At 37.0% G+C, this 25,991-nt stretch overlaps 1 protein-coding gene across 3 annotated transcripts in view; it reads left to right on the plus strand.

The window, feature by feature from the left end:
- Positions 1-14,041, plus strand: part of mcamb (melanoma cell adhesion molecule b) — a 53,741-nt gene extending 39,700 nt beyond the window's left edge. For 2 of the 3 annotated variants that reach the window (XM_042486628.2, XM_088078930.1), the window contains exons 4-17: positions 650-720; positions 832-919; positions 1,015-1,194; positions 2,732-2,856; positions 3,000-3,135; positions 3,245-3,360; positions 3,935-4,076; positions 4,365-4,492; positions 5,699-5,840; positions 6,135-6,206; positions 7,281-7,322; positions 7,853-7,976; positions 9,118-9,229; positions 11,216-14,041. In XM_042486628.2, coding sequence (XP_042342562.2) covers positions 650-720; positions 832-919; positions 1,015-1,194; positions 2,732-2,856; positions 3,000-3,135; positions 3,245-3,360; positions 3,935-4,076; positions 4,365-4,492; positions 5,699-5,840; positions 6,135-6,206; positions 7,281-7,322; positions 7,853-7,976; positions 9,118-9,229; positions 11,216-11,218 — 1,481 coding nt within the window. In that variant the 3' untranslated portion in view covers positions 11,219-14,041. The remainder of the gene's footprint in view (positions 1-649; positions 721-831; positions 920-1,014; positions 1,195-2,731; positions 2,857-2,999; positions 3,136-3,244; positions 3,361-3,934; positions 4,077-4,364; positions 4,493-5,698; positions 5,841-6,134; positions 6,207-7,280; positions 7,323-7,852; positions 7,977-9,117; positions 9,230-11,215) is intronic. The other variant, XM_088078931.1, reaches the window with a different exon arrangement.
- Positions 14,042-25,991: the final 11,950 nt, after the last annotated feature.

The following is a 25,991-nucleotide window of genomic DNA, read 5'->3' on the forward strand; positions in this document are numbered from 1 at the left end:
CACCAGTGGGATTAGACGAGATGGTCTGTGGTCTTCTTGGCAACAACTGACTCTGTTCTGACTTCCAGATTTTAAAGCTTATTTTATAGCTGAATATAACCTGAAACTTCTCCAAAAAGAGTACAGTGATAATAAGCTGCTGCTAGCTATGATTGTGTTTATAATACACCACAATGATTTAAATAACCAGAGCTAATTAGTCAGCTGGAGTGTGTGTGATGTGCATACATACAGAGCAGCAGCAGCATCCCACTTTCACATTATGAGGATGGAGACTGACATACATGTCAACAACTGCGTGGATGTAAAGGACTTGGGCTCAGTGGGGATGAGCCAGTTGGATGTTGAAACAGATGACGTGCTCTGTGTTTTAAAACCAGCCACTCAACAAGCCAAGCTGCAGGTGACAGCCAGCTGAGTCGAGCTGAGCCAGGCCAGTTCACATGGCTGCAACTTTTTCCTGCAACAATTTTGTCCTGTTGTGAATCTTTGGTCTGAACTAGGCTTTACCGTACCATGCAATATGCTATGACACTGAAGCTGTGTCAAAGTGTTTAAACTATTAATTGTCAGCTGCGCGAACACAGACATTTTCTGTAGAACATTTTGCCTATTCCAGTTCTTGATTTGGTTCTCAATGCCTCTGTAGAAACGCCACACCGTCCCACCATTGAGAGTATGCAAACAGGGATCTCAGTCAAAGAAGAAAATCCATCCAAGGTAAACAAGCTTTGAATCATGAACAGCACAGTGTAAAAATCATGCAATAACCATCAGGCTACAATTTCCGTATTTTAATGTGATCTTTCCTCATTATCTCTTCTCTTATAGATTGCGACCTGCGAGGTCAAAAATGGCTACCCAAAGCCCAACATCACTTGGTACAGAAACGACTTGCCGCTACACGGGGCTCAGGATGGTGAGACGAATTGATATCAGGATCAACGATGCACTAATACACTGTTTCAGTTTGTGCTGATTCCAAAGTGATTTCAAACATTTTGTGTCTTCCAGTGGTGAAGGTGGTGCCCAGCATCACTATTGAATCGAGCGGTCTGTACTCAGTTACGAGTGAGCTGAGCATGAAGGTGACGAAGGAAGACAAAGATGATACGTTCTACTGTGAGATCACCTACTTTGTTCCTGGAGGAGTGGGGATGACTGAGACCGACCGTATTAACATCACTGTATACTGTGAGTGTCACACCTAGTATAACGGCATCACATCAGCAGAACGTAGCGCACTGTGAGACCACACAACATGTTTCTTTTTAATGAGAGACAGTTAGAGTTATATGTAGAGACATCAGGTGCCCCATACTGACCATTAATATGACACACTGTATCATCCGTCTGTGAGGACACCAGACTGTAACGCCCATATGTGATACCATGTGCATTATTATGCTACTATAAAAACCTTCTCTCTTCTGTGAAGGCTTTCAACAAGATTGCCACGTGGGCTGCAAAGATTTTGCTCCCTATCAGCCACAAGAGTACAAGTCAGGCCCTGATTTTTGGCAATAAGGACATGTTTGTCCCAAAGGTATAGGATGGGGTGTTGAGGTCAGAGCTCTGTGCAGCCCAGTTAATTTCCCCCACACCAAACTTGGAAAGCAATTTCTTACGGGATCTCACTTTGTGGACATGGGGTCATGCTAAGAGTTGGAAGACCAGTATGATCTAAAATACCAATAAGATATCTCCTAATTGGAACTAACAGGGCTGATGCCATCAAATGGGATAAATGCTGGACAATGGACAGACTCTCATGACAAAAATACTACGATACATACCTTAAATTTAGTTTCAATCAAATTAAAGGGTGTTAGGCATCCACATTTGCTTGGTTTTCTACCCTCCATATTATCAGGCTACAATTTGGATGTAACAAAGCTTGAAAAAGGTTTTTACTTTCCCAATCGTAATTAATACTGGGACGTTAAATGCTGTGTATTAGTTAGAAATTCTGGTGCTGTGCCCTTTGACATGTTTTCTCAGGTTGGGGAAATTGACCGACCAGAGCTTTGTGACCGGGATTAATAACGTCAGCTTCATTTTTGTATGCCAGAGTGAGAGATTTGCACAGGAAGAAAAAATAGCTAATCAGCATTTTTCTTTAGTTGTTGTAAAAAACTGTATGACTGAACTAAATGCGACTTTCAGAGCATTAAAATATCAGCAAACCACTATTTGCTATGCAATGATAGTATGGTTTCGTGGCGACCTGAATAGAAAATGAAGTCACACTACCTCTTCGTGTGTGTGTGTGTGCGCGTGTGTGTTATAATCCAAGATTCTCTGTAGTGGATAGCCGGTCTGGCAAGGTGTGCATGTTGGTACATGTAAGTATCACACTGGGTAGCTTATCGCCCATATTTGCACTGTGCTCAAACAGTAATTGCTGCTGGTTTTGCATTTGCTTCATCTCAGAAGCCTAACACCCACCCTTTTGGTGCCTGACGAGTTAACATTATTAGCTCTGTCAGCACTGTTGCCATTGTTTAGCATTGTTTATGGAGTTACTATCTAAGCAACCTCCATGTTGAGAACCGTGTCCAGACAGCTCATATGCCCTGAATTCTTAATAGAGACCCTTTAAGCAAGCAACTTTAGTGTCAATGTCCAGTGAAAATGATTTAGGACAGACTGATAAAACACTTGCTACGGATTTGTGAGGGCAAAAAACTCAAGTTTGTGGTCTGACCTTGAATTTCTCTCTCTGTCTCAGACCCCTCCACAGCTGTGAGTGTTTGGGTTGAGTCACCAAAAGGCAAAATCAAGGAAGGGGACTCAATCGAGCTTCACTGCCGTGGCAACGGGAATATGCCATCTTCATTCTTAACAATCTCTCATGTAATAAAACCCACCATTTTTCACTCAATGTAAACACAGCAGCTACCTATCATAATCTTCCTCAGCAGTTAAAGTTGTTTACCTACACATACATACACAAATTATGTTAATGTGTTGATCAGATCACTCTGTTTTTTTTGTAGGACGATGAAAACTGGGAAACCGATATGTTGATGCTGCATAATGTGACCCGTCTGAACAGTGGAACTTACGAGTGTACCTCAACGGACACGGACACTTTTGAGGAGATCAAACACAACACCTCTGTTTTTGTCAACTGTAAGGAATCTGCACTGATATGATATGTGACCATGACACATTTTACCAGCAGTACGACTGTACACGCCCAATTTAAACATTTTTTTCTCCCTCCCTTTTGTGTGTGTAGACCTCGATCCTGCTGTTGTGACACCTAAAGGCACGATTGTGGTGCCCCAAGGACAGGAGCTGACAGCTACGTGCAATGCCCTCTCCTCTCTCCAGACAAAAACAGCCTGGTTTAAGGTCATACACACATGCAGGATAGTACAATTATACAAACAGCAACCATATTTTGTGTCAAATATATAAAAACACCTAAATTAATTAACGTTCATTTCAGAAATCTATCAACCTATTGTTTTATGTGCAATCGGGTACGTTGTAAAACACTCAGAGATTTATCCTGTTCACGAGAATGAAATGGATGCATGGTCACCTTTGACCACCAAATTCTAATCAGTTTATTGTTAAGTCCAAGTGGAAGTTTCTGCCAAAGTTGAAGAAAATCCCTCAGGGTCTTCTTGAGATATCGTGTTCACAAGATTTGGACAGACTGGCAACCTGAAAACAGCACGAAACAAAACAAAAACAAGACAAATGTTAATTTAATTAAATTTAATTTAATTTAAAGGCTTCCAGTTGTACAGTGTGTAAGAGTGCTATGCAACCTTAAGCAGACTCTAAGATTTTTTTTGATGAAAGCACCGTTTGGCAGCTGTCTGATCTACAAAAAACAATAATATTATTAATTTCTAATTATTGTTGTCTACGTGTGCAAGTGTGTGTTAAATGTGCTTTTGTTTTCCTGTTAGTGTAGGATGGACAGGAGGTTTCAATGGACCACACTTTAACCCTGAGAGATGCTACATTTGACACAGCAGGGACGTACATGTGCGTGGTGACTGTTACTGAGATCGAGGGAATGGAAACCAGCGGGACACTAAATGTTAATGTCCAGGGTAAATATGATCACAGATACTCTATATATTGAATATTACATTTCTTCTATGCTATAATCAATATTTATGCTTAAAAAAATATCCTCATATAACATATGGTTTTAATTTTTCATGTATGTTTTATGTTTAGTTTTCACATTTTTCTGTAGTTTCATTTGTAGTTTTTGGCCAATGCATAAGGTTTTAAAGGAAAGCTGTATCTGTGTGCTTGCAGCATGCATAAGTAGTAGTCATTATGGTCATGACAGAGCTTTTATAGGCCTTTATGTTTTGCTCTTCTCTCTGCAGGCCCACCAGAGATCATGGAGCAGGACTACACAGAGATGGAGGAGAGTTTTGAGAGCACAGTCGACCTGAGCTGTAACGTCAGAGGTTTCCCTGCTCCCAAGATTATCTGGACCGCCTCTGATGGAGAGGTATAGCTGAGAAAAGCCTCCCATTCTTGAAATATTTTTATTTGATTTTAACCTTTATTTAACCAGGAATAGTTCCACCGAGATTAAGAATCTGTTTTTCAATTGAGTCCTGGCCAAGATAGAAGCATAAGTAATTTCACATAAATGAACAAACAGACTAAAAACACAACAGCAAAAGTTAAAACAACAGCAATGCAATTCACACAAACAGCCAATAAGCAGCATTCAGAGACCATACATGTGAATTCAGTGTTCAGAGGGGTTAATTACAGCTGCAGCAGGGGTGCAGTTTTCACAAATGTGTCCCCACTAGATTAGATCTTAATCTCTTCAGTCCTCAAGACTGAAGAGATTGTGATATCAATTTTGACACTCGTGTCCAGAGCAGGGGTTTCAAAACTTTTCAGTTCAAGACCCAAAAGAGAAATTTGGTGTCCAAACATACAAAATTACTTCATAAATTACCATAAACATTAATAAACTACTAATGAAGACCACAAAAAAACATGAATTTAAGATGTAAATAAAATGTAAGTGGGTATAGAGTATTCCCTTTAACTCTCCACTTTCTTGTGCTGCATTTAGAAACCTTTCACAAGTATTTAAACAATGTACTCACAGCCATGACCACATTGGTATTGAGCAACTGGGCAAGACATATTTTGCATATTGCAAGAAATGTGTATATAGAGAATATAGAGAATTATTTTTGAAAAGCTTGGGGAAAATGTACAGAAAACTATAAGTATGATTATAATTATTGGAATTATTATAATAATTAATTGTATATTTTAAAATTGTGTTACAGCATTATTATTTTTAAGCTATTTTTCTCATTACATTTCCTTGTTTTTTACTTTTCTGTTTTTTGTCCTATTATCAGTTAATTTTCTTGTTTTTATTACATTTTTTGTCATTTGTCCTTAAGTTGCTCTTGCAAAAAGTTTTTCTTGAATAACTAGTGTATTTTCTTACCATGTTACTGTATTAAAAAAAGTCACTGATTGACCTGAGAGTGGCACTATCAGCTCCCTCTAAAGGATGGTGTAGTTGCATTTCAGTCAATGCACCTCTCTTCAGTGTGTGACACCATTTGTTAGAGCTGCATTCAACTCCTTAACTCTGACTTGTGCAGAAGAAAGGGAAACTTTTTCCTCTGGTGGACCTGTTGTACTCTTTGTCTTTAATTATGTGATTTTCTGCCAGATCATCAAGTCAGCATCCCAGAAGGAGACTGACATGGGCATTCTGAGTGTGGCCAGTGTCAAGGTCACCTCTGACCTCACCATTTTCTGCAATGCCTCCAACGAGTTCGGCACTGACGTGGTGACCTTCAACATCACAGCCAGTGAGTTCTCTCTGCCCCTTCCTGTGCCTGCACTTTGTGTTTATTTATGTGTACATCTCTGTCTGTTGTCCCCCCCCCCCCTTCCTCCACTTCTTGTCTCACTACTGTGTTTATTTTTACTTTGTCCGAAGGCCTCCAGCTCTGCCGTGTGCAGTGACGTGTCGCCTGTGACATTTGAATCAGTGTTGTTGTTGTTTGGGATGTTGAAGCTGTGTGGCTGTTAGATGTGCTCCCCTTCTCCCCCAATGTGTTAACAGGGAGTGACCTCCCTTCTTTGCATTTGCCTGTTTTCAGCTTTAAACACCACCACAGCAGCCACTACTACTAGTAGCACTACAACTACCACTACCATTTCCACCGCTACAGGTAAGACCACAGTCACTGTCCGCCTCGCACCACTCGAGTCGAGTCAACTTTAAAAACTTTTGAAAATTACTTGCATCGAGCAAAATCCCATGAAAAGGACTCGAGAATTAATGTGATGCTTCAGCCGTCAGTAAAGGTTATTATCTGCAAGTTAGGTGGTTGACACACTTCCTCTCTTTAATGGTCGGGCAGAGTCTTTTTCTGTGAGTCAGACAGCAAGAATGAGAGCGAGAAAGGAAAACTTGAAAATACCTGAAGCAATTACCGCACTGGCATGACTGAAAGGTCATTACATTAGTGTTGGTTAGTGATCGCTCTGATTAAAAGCTGCGGTTTCTAAAAGGTATTTATAGTCTTTAATGGGTAATATTCCTGTCATAGCTGCGGAGTGTCTTATTGTATAATTTGTCGGCACAGCTTTCATTTTCTGCTTGTCAGGTTATTATGTAATTAAACTTTATATATGCATTCTTTTTGTCATGAGTATTAGAAAGTATCTATACCATATAAATAATCAGTTTAATCAGGTGAAAAGGATTGACATGGCTTCTCCATACAGCAGTGTGATGAGGAATGCATTCCTGTTAGCAATTATGGCGTGCGGATGCACACACGGCACACAACCGAACAAACAGACACAAGCATCAGTGTGACTTCAGAAAGCAGCTGATGCTTTAAATGCACTCAGAGCGAGTCTCCTGACTCCCATTACGGGTGCCTGCCTCCTCTTTTCTTGTCCACCATGCCAGGAAATTTTCATCCCCTCAGAGAAAAGCTGTTCTGGGTCTGGGCGAAGCGCTGGTTAAATGAGATCAAACAGGGTTCCACTGGGAAATGACTGTTGTGCTACTGACCACAGCCAACCAATCAGGATAGATGTTTAGCTTCGCAGATAAGATCCTCAAATTAAACATTTGCGTTCAGCCCAGGCCTCTGCTGGAGATCTAAACTGTTTGTTTGTGAGTGACAGAGAAAAAGAGAATATTTGTGTGTGTATGAGTGAGGACTCCTGATAGGAGTTATATAACACATCCAGCCACTTACTGATAATTGTGCTCGTGTTGTTTTTCTCAGTCAAAGCAAAAACAGCTATCCCCTCAGAGAGAGCCAAGAAAGGTTTGTAAGTTACGCTGCTGAGGGCTCTCCCTCACCTCTCCATCTCAAAGGCACAAAGCTTCCTTCCACTTCTCCTCCACAGCACCTCCCTGTCTCTCTCTCTCTCTCACCTCCCAGCATTCATCAGACTCCCCCTCTCCTGATGAACAAAACATCAAATCACCATTGAGTTGTTAATCTTTACCTCTTCCAGTGCATGTTGTCATCTGTAAATATCTATATATATCTATATCTATATATATATATGTGTGTATATATATATATATATATATATATATGTGCACCTGTCCTCTTCCTGAATGACCTCTTCTCTTTATGTCAGGTTTAGGTCATCTGATTGATGCTAGTGCTGCACTCTCTTTAGACGCACTGTAAAAATGCTATCTGCTGTTCCTACGCACTGTGGAATGCTGCACAGCCTGCCTGATGCTGATCCTGTATCCAACTCTCCTGCCCCATGCCGTCATCTCATTCATTATCCAGTTACAGCGAGTGACCCTGTGGTTGTTGTTGTGCTTTTTCTCCACCAGAGGGCAGAGGTATCATTATCGCAGTTCTCATCATCTGCATCCTGCTGTTGGCCATCCTGGGGAGTGTGCTCTACTTCCTCTACAAAAAGGGCAAGATCTGTGGTCGGTCTGGCAAACAAGACCTGTAAGTTCAACGAGTCACTTGATGTCGGAGGGTGAAGATGTGATTGGGTTTTAACACTTTTAGACCCAGTGTAAATTGTAGTGGACATCAAATATGTATTGAGTCACCAGCCAGTTTTTTGGGAGATGGATTAACACATGAAAGAAGGCCAGCATGGCAGATGATCAAAACAGGTAATGGAGTGATAAATGAATGCAAAAGTCAGTGATTTACATATAACTGGGTATATTAGCATAATTAATTCATCCTATAACTAGAGACATTCACAGTGGGATCACTCTTGCAGTAAAGTAAACATAAGGATGTACTGACTGACAAGTGAAAGTTTATTGGGCAGTTCTTGCATTTGTCATCCCACATCATCAGGACCCACGAGGGGCAATCAAATTATGTGACCGATGGGGTGTCCAGTGGCTCAGTGGATAAAACAGGCACCCCATATATGAAGGCCGTTTCCTTGCCGCAGCGGCCATGGGTTTGAGTCCAGCTTGTGGCCCTTTGCTGCATGTCATCCACTCTCTCTCCCTCTTCCACACTGTTGATCTTCTGTCCTATCTAATAAAGGCAAAAATGCCAAAAAACGTGACTGACAGAAGTTCATGGAGCACTTTAATGCTTATGGAGTGTTTATATTTATGTTCTCTGGTGTCGCAAAGAGCTCATAAGGAAATGATGAAAGCGTCTTTAGTCGGCAAAACTTGGCTTTTTATAGTGATCTCAACTAAACATCTGTAAAGTTTTGTGACTGCATCTTGCATGCCATCGTGTTGATATAATCAGACAACAGAGACAATAGAGCTAAAAAAAACAAATAATACTAAAAGGAGCATGAACGTAAGCCTTATGTATGTCAGATACACAAACATGACTCCAAATGAATGATAATGTTGCTCCATAACTGCTTGATGTGTAAAAAAAAATCAGCTGTTTGCTAAGTTCACCATTATCAGCATAAAAAAGTGACAACAGATGTATGTCGGTGTTGTGTTTACAGCTTGTTCCCACTGCCCACAAGGGGCCAAAAAGTCAATCAAAACAAACAATAAATCATCATCAGTTTATGGATGTACAGAAGAAAAGTCTATTATATGTGTGCATGTGTGTATGTTTCTGACAAAGGTTTTTTTTTTGGGTCTTGCAGCACCAAAGAGAAGTCCAGCAAAGATAACATTGTGGTGGAGATGAAGAGCGACAACACAGAGGAAGCTGTGCTTCTTGGGGTCAACGGCGAAAAGCTGCCTCCCAGTGACCAGGTAGATATCCACAGTTTAACTCAGTGATTTTTAACCTTTTTTTAGGCCAGCGTCCCTTATATTCAGGTCCCTTAAAGCCCCAGTCAGTTAAAATGTAAGCAAGCTGTCTACCTTGAGTATTGTGTTGTGTTGTTGTATCATTAAGAAGCATGGGAAATAACAGATGTGATTAAACTGAGCAGCTGGAATATCATTATCTTTAGTTTCTCAGAGAGTAAAGAAAAAGCAATGTTAACTGAAATTATATTAGCTTGTTTTACATATAACTCAGTTAGAAATTTGACATTCAAACCTTAATTAGGTCTCATTGTTGATCATAAACAACAGCCATTAGAAAGCAATAATTTGGTGGTGATGAAAAATAAGCATTATTATAAATTCTTTCAATGAAAAATAAGAGCAGCCTACAAAGGAAAAGTCTGAAGCTACTGGAAGAAAAGTACACATATAAAGTGAGGGATCTTGGAGTCCTCCTAAAAGCATTAAAAAATGTAATATCCTGCTTTCTGGTGATTTTTTAAGCAACACTTTCTGGTGGAAATGCATTTTTATATGATGGAAAACACAAAATTCAGGTGCGAAGTGACAGGCTCTCGGGTATTTGGTACTGCTTTCAAAAATGTATAGCAACACGTGTGCAGGTATGATTTACCCTTCAGTCTTTCTTTGTGTCTTGTCCTTAACCTCTTTATATGTGCATTTCACACCTATTCATGTCAGTGACGCATTAATTTATCATAATAAGTTTATAAATCCCTGGACTTTAGCTCATGCGTGTTTTCTTTCCATATTCAAAACTGTCTGCATGTTAAAAACATTTACCACATATCTGAGATCTCTGAAAATTGAGAATAAAGTCATTATATTTTGAAGAAAATAAGCCCTGTCCTATAGTCTAATGTGAATTATGTTATTACCCTGCGCTCCAGTTTCCCCTTCAGACCATCTGACAGACACAGAGACCCGTTTGGGTTTAGGAGAGTGTCTGAATGCTGCTCCTCAGCAGTAATATACCGACTGTCCCTTTCTCTCTCAGTCTCTAAAGCACTACTGGTTGCTGTTTTCTATAGCGATACACACAGAAGTAGGAGAGCTTTCCACTTCATAAGCATTAAGTTTATTGAAAGAGTCACATGCAGAAAGTTTGTTTGTTTTTAACTATTTTTTGTACGTGACTCACAGCCCCCCTTGTGGTGCAGTTGGGCTATGAAAAGGCAATTCTGGAAAAAATGTAGACTAGTTTTTGTAAATATACTTGTTTTCACTCACATCATTCAGTCCTGACCTGGGAATATCTTAGCCAATTTTTCTTATATACTAGTCTATGACAATCACACATACAATCACATATACAGGTCTGTCATAACCAAAATAGTGTTTCATGCTTATTTTCCTAAAAAAATAGTTGTATCATTTTATATAAATGAGATCTGTTGACCACAAATTCCAAAAAGAAGTATAAAATTGATACTTTTGTGCTAATAAGTTGGAATGAAGTTGGCTAAGAAGATTTAAAAAAAAAAATAATAATAATAATTGGGTGTCATTTATACTTAACTGCTTCATAAACAATGAAACCAGACCGGGGCAATTTGACCTGGGAGGGCCACGTTTGTGATTTTTTTGCTAATTTTTTTAAAAACATTTTTGACATATGCCAGTTTGTGATAATTCATCAGCATTGATCTTTACAACATTGAATATGATTTTCTAATTTCTATTTGTTTTTTTTACACCAAAATTTGGTATAATTTCATATAAATTTTGTTTATTAACCATACTTTCTAAATAGAAGTTTTAAACTAGTGGTAATGATTTGGAGTGAAGTCAATTGATAGGATGTAACGCAAGTTGGGAGATAATATCTACTCTATGCCTCATAAAACACTCAAATCAAACTCGGAAAATTTTGTCTGTAGAATACATAGTAAATGTAAATGGTGGCGAGACAACCTGAGGGATAATGTCTGTGTTTGCCCTCTGTAGTAATGAGTGACGAGTACCTGGATGTACAGAAGTGATGAGGCGACAGCAGACACATCAACAGCTGCTCCTGTTCCTCACTCTCATGCTCAGACCGGCCGAGGCCTTCAAGCTTCCACCACAGCTCCTTATCCCAGAGTTACGTCATGGAGAAGCTCAGTCGTCTGTCAGTTAATATCATGATGCACAACTGAGACTCAAATCACTCTGCAGCTTTTGCTTACTGTCCTTTATGTCCAGCACATTTCTGTTGGAATGAGCTTTAATGAGAAGTGATCTAAGCGCTCCATGACGTAACTCTGCTACCTTCAAACCAAGGACTATCCCCAAGCCTATAGTTCTCAGTACCACGAGCCTTGTATACTGCTGATTGTCCTTAGAACAATAATTTGAGCACAGCATCGACCAGAGACTGTTTTTATACCCGCATCACCTCAGGCAGAGTAATCACCGAAGAGCAGCCCGAAACAGGTCTTTATTAAGTGTACATATTATCATCTGTGTATATATTTCTTTATTTAAAATAACACGATTGAAAAAAAACAACCAAAAAGAAATGACCAGATAGTGTTTTTATTTTGCAAGGGCAAGAAGAGCTTAGGTAGATGTCTTGTTTTTATTTTGGATATTTCTTTGTCTTTTTTCCTGTTTTGCAAAAGTCTGTACACTGAAATTTTTAGACATGCAACAATGTGTCCTCCAAACAGCCAGTTACAGCCTAACCAAAGTTTTTCCTTTTAGCTCCTAGAACAAACTTTTGGAAAATTTAAACACACATAATTCATAGTTTGCCCCTCTCTAACACTCTTGTTTTTACACTCCCCTGATTGTGTATATTAAAGAAGCTATTCTAGTAATACTTTTTGTGACGCTCATGACTTTGGTGCATTATAAACATCCTTATACTGCATTATAATCTGCTCTTAACACTGTGTGATTACAGTTATAAGCACACACAAAATGCTTTATGACAATAATCATAACATTAAACATAATATATTATACACTATACATAACAATATAAAGCATTTTAAAATGACTTACAAGGTCAGGTATCCTAATACTTAATAATTGCTGGTCACCCTATTAACATTTTTATGCAAAGATTGTAGTGTATTATTATTGTTGTAATACCTAATAAGAATTTCATAATGCATTGTTTAAACTATTACAGTGGATAACAATGTGATTATAACTTACTCTTAATGGTCACAGGGCGCTTTAAGAGTAGTAAAGAATATTAATATATCTAAGCAAGAACACCCAAAACATCGTAAAATTATTTCATTTGATTAACGGGTCAAAACAGAAATTGAGTACTCCAATTTACTTCAAATTTCTTGATAACTACATGATCAACATTTACATTTCACTCAAGCTAAGTAGGGACTCATTTTTCAGATGAATAAATGAAAGTTTAATCTTAGACTAGTCGACTAGTCTAAAAGTGTCAAAACACTCAAAAAAGTGTCAAAATTTTGCAGTTTAATCTATAAGGTTAAACTTTGTCAGAGAGTGTCGTCGGTGATCAGAGCCTCTGGTTATTCTTGCATGCTGCTCCAAACTCCTTTCATTTTACCAATTCGTATTTCTTGTGCTGACTAGAAAAAGTATCCACATTTAATCAGCTAGTCAATAAATTGCACACATTCCTACTCAACTGACTCATGTTATAGATAATAACTGAAACAATTCTCCACATTTATGCATTTATAGCAAAAAAATACTTCAGCAAATGTAAAGTATTGTGATACTTGACTTTTAAGTTATTAAAAAATGCTTAATAATGTGTTATGATTATTGTTATAAAGAATTATAATTATTTATGTGTGTGTATAACTATAATTGAAAAGTGCTACAAGCAAATTACATTGCATAATAATTATAAATCTAGTGTATTACAGACTTGGAAATCCTAGAAAGTTTTGGATATTTTTGTAAGAGGGGTAATAATCTAAAGTATTTTAAAAACGCCAGTTAAGATTATTTGTAGTTCTCTTAATGGGTTCTGTCCTTCGCAGTCAAGTTTTAAATATTTTCTATGTGTGTTTTAGTTTGAAGTATTTGCCACAGCCAGGTTAAAAAGTTACAGAAACCTTAGACATCCAGTCAAAGCCTGTAAAAATATCTTAATTTGTACTGTTAGTTATGTTTCTATTTGATGTTCAGTGCACTGATTTCTTTGTGGTTATTCTTCATTTAGCTGTGTTTCTCTAATGTGAAACAGTGGTTTTGTTTAATGTGACTGTTTGTGAAAAAGAAGTATTTCTATAGCTATTTTTAGTTCTTCTTTAAGAGGGAGGATGAGGGTAAAACAGATTAATTGTCCATGGTATTTATGGTTCACGGCATGAAGTTTCCCTCATTAGGAAAAGACACATTTCTGTTTAATTATTTAATTAATTCATGTCTTGACTGAAACTTGAGATAATCTGTTGGATCCCAGAGAGAAACACAATCCCCCTCAGACATGATGACGAAGTACAGTATGTGACTACTAAGGAGGAGGGGGGGGGGGGGTGACTGTGACTCCACATATGCAAATTAAGTTGGTAGACAATCAACAATCAAGATGCACTGTGCTCAATAATATGCAGGTATCATCCATACTTACCCTTCCTACCCTCTGTTAGTCTGTTTCGTTCTGGTGTTTTTAAGAACTACCACTGTTACATGGTTTCGGATGTTTTAAATCAGTAAAATGCCTTGAAGTTGTGAAATGTAATAATGATTGTCATTGATGACATTTGAACCAGTTCACCTACAAGTTCATTGTTTGTAGTTTTTAAAAATTATACCAAATAAAGACTGATTGTTAGTTGAAAAGAAGAGATTTAAATGTTTTTGTGAGACGATGAGCAACCATATAAACAACTCGTGAAACAGCTTAAAATGTAAATGTTTAACACAAAGCCGTTTTCAGATTTCTGTTCTGCAGATTTACAGGTATGTATTGCGTGAAAAAGATAATAATTTCTTTGTAGGTTAGTTCAGAAAGAGCACCGGTATTTAATGTAGAGCTCCCAGTTCATTTATTCCAACTTGTAGTGATCTGTACACATGCGTATACATACAATGAATACATAAATACGCACAACATACAGTGCTACAAAAATGTCATAGGATGGCATGTCATAAATATCTCATAATAATAATAATAGTATACTATGTCATTAAATCTAATCAATTGTAATAGTATGTGATAGAAAATTTCATGAATAGTTAGATAAAAATGTCATTAGTGTCAAAGAAAAGTGTGCCAAAAATGATTGTACTTCCCTTGCTTGTTAATTGGGATCAAACTGGTTTTATTTAAGTTCGGAGCTATTGTTAATATGCGCACGTTATTGAACACAATCCAATATTTTTACCAAAAGTCAATAGATGGTTTAGTTGTCTCATTGGATGCAGAAAAGGTGTTTGACCAGACTGAATGGCCTTTTCTGCTCTACATGTTGAATAAATGTGGTTTGGGTGAGCGGTTTATTAAACGGGTTAAGTTACTGGATAACAATCCTCTGGCTGCAGTTCTTACTAATGGCTTGAGATCTTCCATCGTGTGTACCGAGAGGGGAACAAGGCAGGATTGTCCTGGCTGAGGCAATAAGGACAAGCCCCAACATAAGTAGCCTAACTACAGGAGATAAAAAAAAGATAATGTAACTCTACGCAGATGATGTCCTGGTCATTCTGACCAGACCTGAGGTATCCACTGGTGCTCTTATTAAGATGATTGACAAGTTCAGTGTCTTTGGGTACAGAGTACATTTTAGCAAGTCAGAAGTAATGTCTAGGTAATTTTAAACGAAAGCCACAGACTCCAGTTTAGTTCCATTTTAAATGGTCTCCAGGTTTTGTATACTTGGAAATATGACACCTGCTTTCAACCAAATGTGCAAAACAAATTATGTTCCAGTGTTTGAATGCATTAGGTTGGATTTGGAGAGATGGCATGCTCTTCCTGTTTCCTGCTTGGGCCAGATTGCTCTGTTGAAAATTAATTTCCTTTGAAATTTATTACAGCCAATTCAAATGATCCCACTTCTCTTCTCACACAAAATAGTAACCTGAATAGCTGGCTTAGTTCTTTTATATATGCCAAGAAAAAAATGTCCAGAAATGTCATAGTATGTCATCAAAAGTGACCCAACAACGTCATAGTATATTATGATGTCAAAAATGACCCCCCCATTGAAAAATGGTCGAAAAAGTGATCCCCAAAATGCTGAAAAAAGTCATATTACAGCATGTTGAAGTAGTTTATACTAGGCATGCTGAAAAAACTGTCCAAAAGGTATATTTTTATATATATTTATATATATATAGTATATATTTTAAGTGTTTTAAAGTCATTGTATAGTATGTCGAAATATGCCATTCTATAACATGTCGAAAAATGATAGAAAAAGTTGTGGTTCCAAATGTCAAAAAGAGTCATGGTATAGCATGTTTAAGTGGTTTTTAGCATGGCAATATTAAAAGTGTTTTCGAGTCACTGTATTTTACGTTAAAAGAAACTACTATACACTATATATCAAATGTCATGAAAAGTCACAGTATGGCATGTTGAAGCAGTTTAAAGATGTTTAAAAATGGTCCAAAAAGTCAATTTTGAAAGTGTTTCAAAGCCAAAGTATAGTACGTCGAAAAAACGCCACACTATAGCTTGTACATTTTTGAACATTTATAGCCATACTTATTTTAATTACGAGGTTTTGGGCCTTTTTCTGTCTTTATTCCCATTGTATATACTATGACACGTCTCTATGAGCTGTTATATGTAGTTTTCAGCAGTTTTTAGGAACAGTCAAAATTTGACTTTTTTCGACCTACTATATTATCCTGGCCATTTTTTTAACATGCTTAATTATGAGGTTTTAGGTCCATATTATGGTGTTGACAATATTTGCACATTTTAATGCTATGTGGTGACTGAGCATTTTGTGCTGTTTTGAGGTGTTTTTAGCTGTTTTTGGGACATGTCCTTTTTTGACATTTTTGCCATACTATAGCCTTGCTTCTTTGGTCATTTTTTCAACGTGGTATTTTTGTTGTGTTTTTGACCTTATTTGCACATTTAAATGCTATGGTGTGTCTCAGCACGCTCTTTTATGCTGTTTTGAGGTGTTTTTAGCTGTTTTTGGGACATGTCCTTTTTTGACATTTTTGCCATACTATAGCCTTGCTTCTTTGGTCATTTTTTCAACGTGGTATTTTATTGTGTTTTTGACCTTATTTGCACATTTAAATGCTATGGTGTGTCTCAGCACGCTCTTTTATGCTGTTTTGAGGTGTTTTTAGCTGTTTTTGGGACATGTCCTTTTTTGACATTTTTGCCATACTATAGCCTTGCTTCTTGGGTCATTTTTTCAACGTGGTATTTTATTGTGTTTTTGACCTTATTTGCACATTTAAATGCTATGGTGTGTCTCAGCACGCTCTTTTATGCTGTTTTGAGGTGTTTTTAGCTGTTTTTGGGACATGTCCTTTTTTGACATTTTTGCCATACTATAGCCTTGCTTCTTTGGTTATTTTTTCAACGTGCCATTTTATTGTGTTTTTGACCTTATTTGCACAATTAAATGCTACTGTGTGTCTCAGCACGCTCTTTTATGCTGTTTTGAGGTGCTTTTAACTGTTTTTGGGACATGTCCTTTTTTGACATTTTTGCCATACTATAGCCTTGCTTCTTTGGTCATTTTTTCAACGTGGTATTTTATTGTGTTTTTGACCTTATTTGCACATTTAAATGCTATGGTGTGTCTCAGCATGCTCTTTTATGCTGTTTTGAGGTGTTTTTAGCTGTTTTTGGGACATGTCCTTTTTTGACATTTTTGCCATACTATAGCCTTGCTTCTTTGGTCATTTTTTCAACGTGGTATTTTATTGTGTTTTTGACCTTATTTGCACATTTAAATGCTATGGTGTGTCTCAGCACGCTCTTTTATGCTGTTTTGAGGTGTTTTTAGCTGTTTTTGGGACATGTCCTTTTTGACATTTTGCCATACTATGGCCTTCCTTCTTTGGTCATTTTTTTAACTTATTATTTTATTGTGTTTTTGACATTATTTGAACATTTAAATGCTATAGTGTGTCTCAGCACGCTCTTTTATGCTGTTTTGAGGTGTTTTTGCTGTTTTTGGGACATGTCCTTTTTTGACATTTTTGCCATACTATAGCCTTGCTTCTTTGGTCATTTTTTCAACGTGGTATTTTATTGTGTTTTTGACCTTATTTGCACATTTAAATGCTATGGTGTGTCTCAGCATGCTCTTTTATGCTGTTTTGAGGTGTTTTTAGCTGTTTTTGGGACATGTCCTTTTTTGACATTTTTGCCATACTATAGCCTTGCTTCTTTGGTCATTTTTTCAACGTGCCATTTTATTGTGTTTTTGACCTTATTTGCACAATTAAATGCTACTGTGTGTCTCAGCACGCTCTTTTATGCTGTTTTGAGGTGCTTTTAGCTGTTTTTGGGACATGCCCTTTTTTGACATTTTTGCCATACTATAGCCTTGCTTCTTTGGTCATTTTTTCAACGTGGTATTTTATTGTGTTTTTGACCACATTTGCACATTTAAATGCTATGGTGTGTCTCAGCACGCTCTTTTATGCTGTTTTGAGGTGTTTTTAGCTGTTTTTGGGACATGTCCTTTTTGACATTTTTGCCATACTATAGCCTTGCTTCTTTGGTCATTTTTCAACGTGGTATTTTATTGTGTTTTTGACCTTATTTGCACATTTAAATGCTATGGTGTGTCTCAGCATGCTCTTTTATGCTGTTTTGAGGTGTTTTTAGCTGTTTTTGGGACATGTCCTTTTTTGACATTTTTGCCATACTATAGCCTTGCTTCTTTGGTCATTTTTTCAACGTGGTATTTTATTGTGTTTTTGACCTTATTTGCACATTTAAATGCTATGGTGTGTCTCAGCACGCTCTTTTATGCTGTTTTGAGGTGTTTTTAGCTGTTTTTGGGACATGTCCTTTTTGACATTTTTGCCATACTATAGCCTTGCTTCTTTTGTCATTTTTTCAACGTGGTATTTTATTGTGTTTTTGACCTTATTTGCACATTTAAATGCTATGGTGTGTCTCAGCACGCTCTTTTATGCTGTTTTGAGGTGTTTTTAGCTGTTTTTGGGACATGTCCTTTTTTGACATTTTTGCCATACTATAGCCTTGCTTCTTTGGTCATTTTTTCAACGTGGTATTTTATCGTGTTTTTGACCTTATTTGCACATTTAAATGCTATGGTGTGTCTCAGCATGCTCTTTTATGCTGTTTTGAGGTGTTTTTAGCTGTTTTTGGGACACGTCCTTTTTTGACATTTTGCCATACTATAGCCTTGCTTCTTTGGTCATTTTTCAACGTGGTATTTTATTGTGTTTTTGACCTTATTTGCACAATTAAATGCTATGGTGTGTCTCAGCACGCTCTTTTATGCTGTTTTGAGGTGTTTTTAGCTGTTTTTGGGACATGTCCTTTTTTGACATTTTGCCATACTATAGCCTTGCTTCTTTGGTCATTTTTTCAACGTTGTATTTTTATTGTGTTTTTGACCTTATTTGCACATTTAAATGCTATGGTGTGTCTCAGCATGCTCTTTTATGCTGTTTTGAGGTGTTTTAGCTGTTTTTGGGACATGTCCTTTTTGACATTTTTGCCATACTATAGCCTTGCTTCTTTGGTCATTTTTTTCAACGTGCCATTTTATTGTGTTTTTGACCTTATTTGCACATTTAAATGCTATGGTGTGTCTCAGCACGCTCTTTTATGCTGTTTTGAGGTGTTTTTAGCTGTTTTTGGGACATGTCCTTTTTTGACATTTTTGCCATACTATAGCCTTGCTTCTTTGGTCATTTTTTCAACGTGGTATTTTATTGTGTTTTTGACCTTATTTGCACATTTAAATGCTATGGTGTGTCTCAGCACGCTCTTTTATGCTGTTTTGAGGTGTTTTAGCTGTTTTTGGGACATGTCCTTTTTGACATTTTTGCCATACTATAGCCTTGCTTCTTTGGTCATTTTTTCAACGTGGTATTTTATTGTGTTTTTGACCTTATTTGCACATTTAAATGCTATGGTGTGTCTCAGCACGCTCTTTTATGCTGTTTTGAGGTGTTTTTAGCTGTTTTTGGGACATGTCCTTTTTGACATTTTGCCATACTATAGCCTTGCTTCTTTGGTCATTTTTTCAACGTGGTATTTTATTGTGTTTTTGACCTTATTTGCACATTTAAATGCTATGGTGTGTCTCAGCACGCTCTTTTATGCTGTTTTGAGGTGTTTTTAGCTGTTTTTGGGACATGCCCTTTTTTGACATTTTTGCCATACTATAGCCTTGCTTCTTTGGTCATTTTTTCAACGTGGTATTTTATTGTGTTTTTGACCTTATTTGCACATTTAAATGCTATGGTGTGTCTCAGCACGCTCTTTTATGCTGTTTTGAGGTGTTTTTAGCTGTTTTTGGGACATGTCCTTTTTGACATTTTGCCATACTATAGCCTTGCTTCTTTGGTCATTTTTCAACGTGGTATTTTATTGTGTTTTTGACCTTATTTGCACATTTAAATGCTATGGTGTGTCTCAGCACGCTCTTTTATGCTGTTTTGAGGTGTTTTTAGCTGTTTTTGGGACATGTCCTTTTTGACATTTTGCCATACTATAGCCTTGCTTCTTTGGTCATTTTTTCAACGTGGTATTTTATTGTGTTTTTGACCTTATTTGCACATTTAAATGCTATGGTGTGTCTCAGCACGCTCTTTTATGCTGTTTTGAGGTGTTTTTAGCTGTTTTTGGGACATGTCCTTTTTGACATTTTTGCCATACTATAGCCTTGCTTCTTTGGTCATTTTTCAACGTGGTATTTTATTGTGTTTTTGACCTTATTTGCACATTTAAATGCTATGGTGTGTCTCAGCACGCTCTTTTATGCTGTTTTGAGGTGTTTTTAGCTGTTTTTGGGACATGTCCTTTTTTGACATTTTTGCCATACTATAGCCTTGCTTCTTTGGTCATTTTTCAACGTGGTATTTTATTGTGTTTTTGACCTTATTTGCACATTTAAATGCTATGGTGTGTCTCAGCACGCTCTTTTATGCTGTTTTGAGGTGTTTTTAGCTGTTTTTGGGACATGTCCTTTTTGACATTTTTGCCATACTATAGCCTTGCTTCTTTGGTCATTTTTTCAACGTGGTATTTTATTGTGTTTTTGACCTTATTTGCACATTTAAATGCTATGGTGTGTCTCTCAGCACGCTCTTTTATGCTGTTTTGAGGTGTTTTTAGCTGTTTTTGGGACATGTCCTTTTTGACATTTTTGCCATACTATAGCCTTGCTTCTTTGGTCATTTTTTCAACGTGCCATTTTATTGTGTTTTTGACCTTATTTGCACATTTAAATGCTATGGTGTGTCTCAGCACGCTCTTTTATGCTGTTTTGAGGTGTTTTTAGCTGTTTTTGGGACATGTCCTTTTTTGACATTTTTGCCATACTATAGCCTTGCTTCTTTGGTCATTTTTTCAACGTGGTATTTTATTGTGTTTTTGACCTTATTTGCACATTTAAATGCTATGGTGTGTCTCAGCACGCTCTTTTATGCTGTTTTGAGGTGTTTTTAGCTGTTTTTGGGACATGTCCTTTTGACATTTTGCCATACTATAGCCTTGCTTCTTTGGTCATTTTTCAACGTGGTATTTTATTGTGTTTTGACCTTATTTGCACATTTAAATGCTATGGTGTGTCTCAGCACGCTCTTTTATGCTGTTTTGAGGTGTTTTTAGCTGTTTTTGGGACATGTCCTTTTTGACATTTTGCCATACTATAGCCTTGCTTCTTTGGTCATTTTTCAACGTGGTATTTTATTGTGTTTTTGACCTTATTTGCACATTTAAATGCTATGGTGTGTCTCAGCACGCTCTTTTATGCTGTTTTGAGGTGTTTTTAGCTGTTTTTGGGACATGTCCTTTTTTGACATTTTTGCCATACTATAGCCTTGCTTCTTTGGTCATTTTTTCAACGTGGTATTTTATTGTGTTTTTGACCTTATTTGCACATTTAAATGCTATGGTGTGTCTCAGCACGCTCTTTTATGCTGTTTTGAGGTGTTTTTAGCTGTTTTTGGGACATGTCCTTTTTTGACATTTTTGCCATACTATAGCCTTGCTTCTTTGGTCATTTTTTCAACGTGCCATTTTATTGTGTTTTTGACCTTATTTGCACATTTAAATGCTATGGTGTGTCTCAGCACGCTCTTTTATGCTGTTTTGAGGTGTTTTTAGCTGTTTTTGGGACATGCCCTTTTTTGACATTTTTGCCATACTATAGCCTTGCTTCTTTGGTCATTTTTCAACGTGGTATTTTATTGTGTTTTTGACCTTATTTGCACATTTAAATGCTATGGTGTGTCTCAGCACGCTCTTTTATGCTGTTTTGAGGTGTTGTTAGCTGTTTTTGGGACATACCCTTTTTGACATTTTGCCATACTATAGCCTTGCTTCTTTGGTCATTTTTTCAACGTGGTATTTTATTGTGTTTTTGACCACATTTGCACATTTAAATGCTATGGTGTGTCTCAGCACGCTCTTTTATGCTGTTTTGAGGTGTTTTTAGCTGTTTTTGGGACATGTCCTTTTTTGACATTTTTGCCATACTATAGCCTTGCTTCTTTGGTCATTTTTTCAACGTGCCATTTTATTGTGTTTTTGACCACATTTGCACATTTAAATGCTATGGTGTGTCTCAGCACGCTGTTTTATGCTGTCTTGAGGTGTTTTTAGCTGTTTTTGGGACATGTCTTTTTTTGACATTTTTGCCATACTATAGCCTTGCTTCTTTGGTCATTTTTTCAACGTGGTATTTTATTGTGTTTTTGACCTTATTTGCACATTTAAATGCTATGGTGTGTCTCAGCACGCTCTTTTATGCTGTTTTGAGGTGTTTTTAGCTGTTTTTGGGACATGTCCTTTTTGACATTTTTGCCATACTATAGCCTTGCTTCTTTGGTCATTTTTCAACGTGGTATTTTATTGTGTTTTTGACCTTATTTGCACATTTAAATGCTATGGTGTGTCTCAGCACGCTCTTTTATGCTGTTTTGAGGTGTTTTTAGCTGTTTTTGGGACATGTCCTTTTTGACATTTTTGCCATACTATAGCCTTGCTTCTTTGGTCATTTTTCAACGTGGTATTTTATCGTGTTTTTGACCTTATTTGCACATTTAAATGCTATGGTGTGTCTCAGCACGCTCTTTTATGCTGTTTTGAGGTGTTTTTAGCTGTTTTTGGGACACGTCCTTTTTTGACATTTTTGCCATACTATAGCCTTGCTTCTTTGGTCATTTTTTCAACGTGCCATTTTATTGTGTTTTTGACCTTATTTGCACATTTAAATGCTATGGTGTGTCTCAGCACGCTCTTTTATGCTGTTTTGAGGTGTTTTTAGCTGTTTTTGGGACATGCCCTTTTTTGACATTTTTGCCATACTATAGCCTTGCTTCTTTGGTCATTTTTTCAATGTGGTATTTTATTGTGTTTTTGACCTTATTTGCACATTTAAATGCTATGGTGTGTCTCAGCATGCTCTTTTATGCTGTTTTGAGGTGTTTTTAGCTGTTTTTGGGACATGTCCTTTTTGACATTTTGCCATACTATAGCCTTGCTTCTTTGGTCATTTTTCAACGTGGTATTTTATTGTGTTTTTGACCTTATTTGCACATTTAAATGCTATGGTGTGTCTCAGCACGCTCTTTTATGCTGTTTTGAGGTGTTTTTAGCTGTTTTTGGGACATGTCCTTTTATGACATTTTTGCCATACTATAGCCTTGCTTCTTTGGTCATTTTTTCAACGTGGTATTTTATTGTGTTTTTGACCTTATTTGCACATTTAAATGCTATGGTGTGTCTCAGCACGCTCTTTTATGCTGTTTTGAGGTGTTTTTAGCTGTTTTTGGGACATGTCCTTTTTGACATTTTTGCCATACTATAGCCTTGCTTCTTTGGTCATTTTTCAACGCGGTATTTTATTGTGTTTTTGACCTTATTTGCACATTTAAATGCTATGGTGTGTCTCAGCACGCTCTTTTATGCTGTTTTGAGGTGTTTTTAGCTGTTTTTGGGACATGTCCTTTTTTGACATTTTGCCATACTATAGCCTTGCTTCTTTGGTCATTTTTCAACGTGGTATTTTATTGTGTTTTTGACCTTATTTGCACATTTAAATGCTATGGTGTGTCTCAGCACGCTCTTTTATGCTGTTTTGAGGTGTTTTTAGCTGTTTTTGGGACATGTCCTTTTTGACATTTTTGCCATACTATAGCCTTGCTTCTTTGGTCATTTTTCAACGTGGTATTTTATTGTGTTTTTGACCTTATTTGCACATTTAAATGCTATGGTGTGTCTCAGCACGCTCTTTTATGCTGTTTTGAGGTGTTTTTAGCTGTTTTTGGGACATGTCCTTTTTGACATTTTTGCCATACTATAGCCTTGCTTCTTTGGTCATTTTTCAACGTGGTATTTTATTGTGTTTTTGACCTTATTTGCACATTTAAATGCTATGGTGTGTCTCAGCACGCTCTTTTATGCTGTTTTGAGGTGTTTTTAGCTGTTTTTGGGACATGTCCTTTTTTGACATTTTTGCCATACTATAGCCTTGCTTCTTTGGTCATTTTTTCAACGTGGTATTTTATTGTGTTTTTGACCTTATTTGCACATTTAAATGCTATGGTGTGTCTCAGCACGCTCTTTTATGCTGTTTTGAGGTGTTTTAGCTGTTTTTTGGACATGTCCTTTTTTGACATTTTTGCCATACTATAGCCTTTCATCTTTGGTCATTTTTCAACGTGGTATTTTATTGTGTTTTTGACCTTATTTGCACATTTAAATGCTATGGTGTGTCTCAGCACGCTCTTTTATGCTGTTTTGAGGTGTTTTTAGCTGTTTTTGGGACATGTCCTTTTTTGACATTTTTGCCATACTATAGCCTTGCTTCTTTGGTCATTTTTTCAACGTGCCATTTTATTGTGTTTTTGACCTTATTTGCACATTTAAATGCTATGGTGTGTCTCAGCACGCTCTTTTATGCTGTTTTGAGGTGTTTTAGCTGTTTTTGGGACATGTCCTTTTTGACATTTTTGCCATACTATAGCCTTGCTTCTTTGGTCATTTTTTCAACGTGGTATTTTATTGTGTTTTTGACCTTATTTGCACATTTAAATGCTATGGTGTGTCTCAGCACGCTCTTTTATGCTGTTTTGAGGTGTTTTTAGCTGTTTTTGGGACATGTCCTTTTTTGACATTTTTGCCATACTATAGCCTTGCTTCTTTGGTCATTTTTTCAACGTGGTATTTTATTGTGTTTTTGACCTTATTTGCACATTTAAATGCTATGGTGTGTCTCAGCACGCTCTTTTATGCTGTTTTGAGGTGTTTTTAGCTGTTTTTGGGACATGTCCTTTTTTGACATTTTTGCCATACTATAGCCTTGCTTCTTTGGTCATTTTTTCAACGTGCCATTTTATTGTGTTTTTGACCTTATTTGCACATTTAAATGCTATGGTGTGTCTCAGCACGCTCTTTTATGCTGTTTTGAGGTGTTTTTAGCTGTTTTTGGGACATGCCCTTTTTTGACATTTTTGCCATACTATAGCCTTGCTTCTTTGGTCATTTTTTCAACGTGGTATTTTATTGTGTTTTTGACCACATTTGCACATTTAAATGCTATGGTGTGTCTCAGCACGCTCTTTTATGCTGTTTTGAGGTGTTTTTAGCTGTTTTTGGGACATGTCCTTTTTGACATTTTTGCCATACTATAGCCTTGCTTCTTTGGTCATTTTTCAACGTTGTATTTTATTGTGTTTTTGACCTTATTTGCACATTTAAATGCTATGGTGTGTCTCAGCACGCTCTTTTATGCTGTTTTGAGGTGTTTTTAGCTGTTTTTGGGACATGTCCTTTTTTGACATTTTTGCCATACTATAGCCTTGCTTCTTTGGTCATTTTTTCAACGTGGTATTTTATTGTGTTTTTGACCTTATTTGCACATTTAAATGCTATGGTGTGTCTCAGCACGCTCTTTTATGCTGTTTTGAGGTGTTTTTAGCTGTTTTTGGGACATGTCCTTTTTTGACATTTTTGCCATACTATAGCCTTGCTTCTTTGGTCATTTTTTCAACGTGCCATTTTATTGTGTTTTTGACCTTATTTGCACATTTAAATGCTATGGTGTGTCTCAGCACGCTCTTTTATGCTGTTTTGAGGTGTTTTTAGCTGTTTTTGGGACATGTCCTTTTTTGACATTTTTGCCATACTATAGCCTTGCTTCTTTGGTCATTTTTTCAACGTGGTATTTTATTGTGTTTTTGACCTTATTTGCACATTTAAATGCTATGGTGTGTCTCAGCACGCTCTTTTATGCTGTTTTGAGGTGTTTTTAGCTGTTTTTGGGACATGTCCTTTTTTGACATTTTTGCCATACTATAGCCTTGCTTCTTTGGTCATTTTTCATCGTGGTATTTTATTGTGTTTTTGACCTTATTTGCACATTTAAATGCTATGGTGTGTCTCAGCACGCTCTTTTATGCTGTTTTGAGGTGTTTTTAGCTGTTTTTGGGACATGTCCTTTTTGACATTTTTGCCATACTATAGCCTTGCTTCTTTGGTCATTTTTCAACGTGGTATTTTATTGTGTTTTTGACCTTATTTGCACATTTAAATGCTATGGTGTGTCTCAGCACGCTCTTTTATGCTGTTTTGAGGTGTTTTTAGCTGTTTTTGGGACAT

The sequence above is a fragment of the Plectropomus leopardus genome, chromosome 6 (genome assembly GCF_026936395.1).
Source record: "Plectropomus leopardus strain MGB_pleo_1.0 chromosome 6, ASM2693639v1, whole genome shotgun sequence".
NCBI lineage: Eukaryota > Metazoa > Chordata > Actinopteri > Perciformes > Serranidae > Plectropomus > Plectropomus leopardus.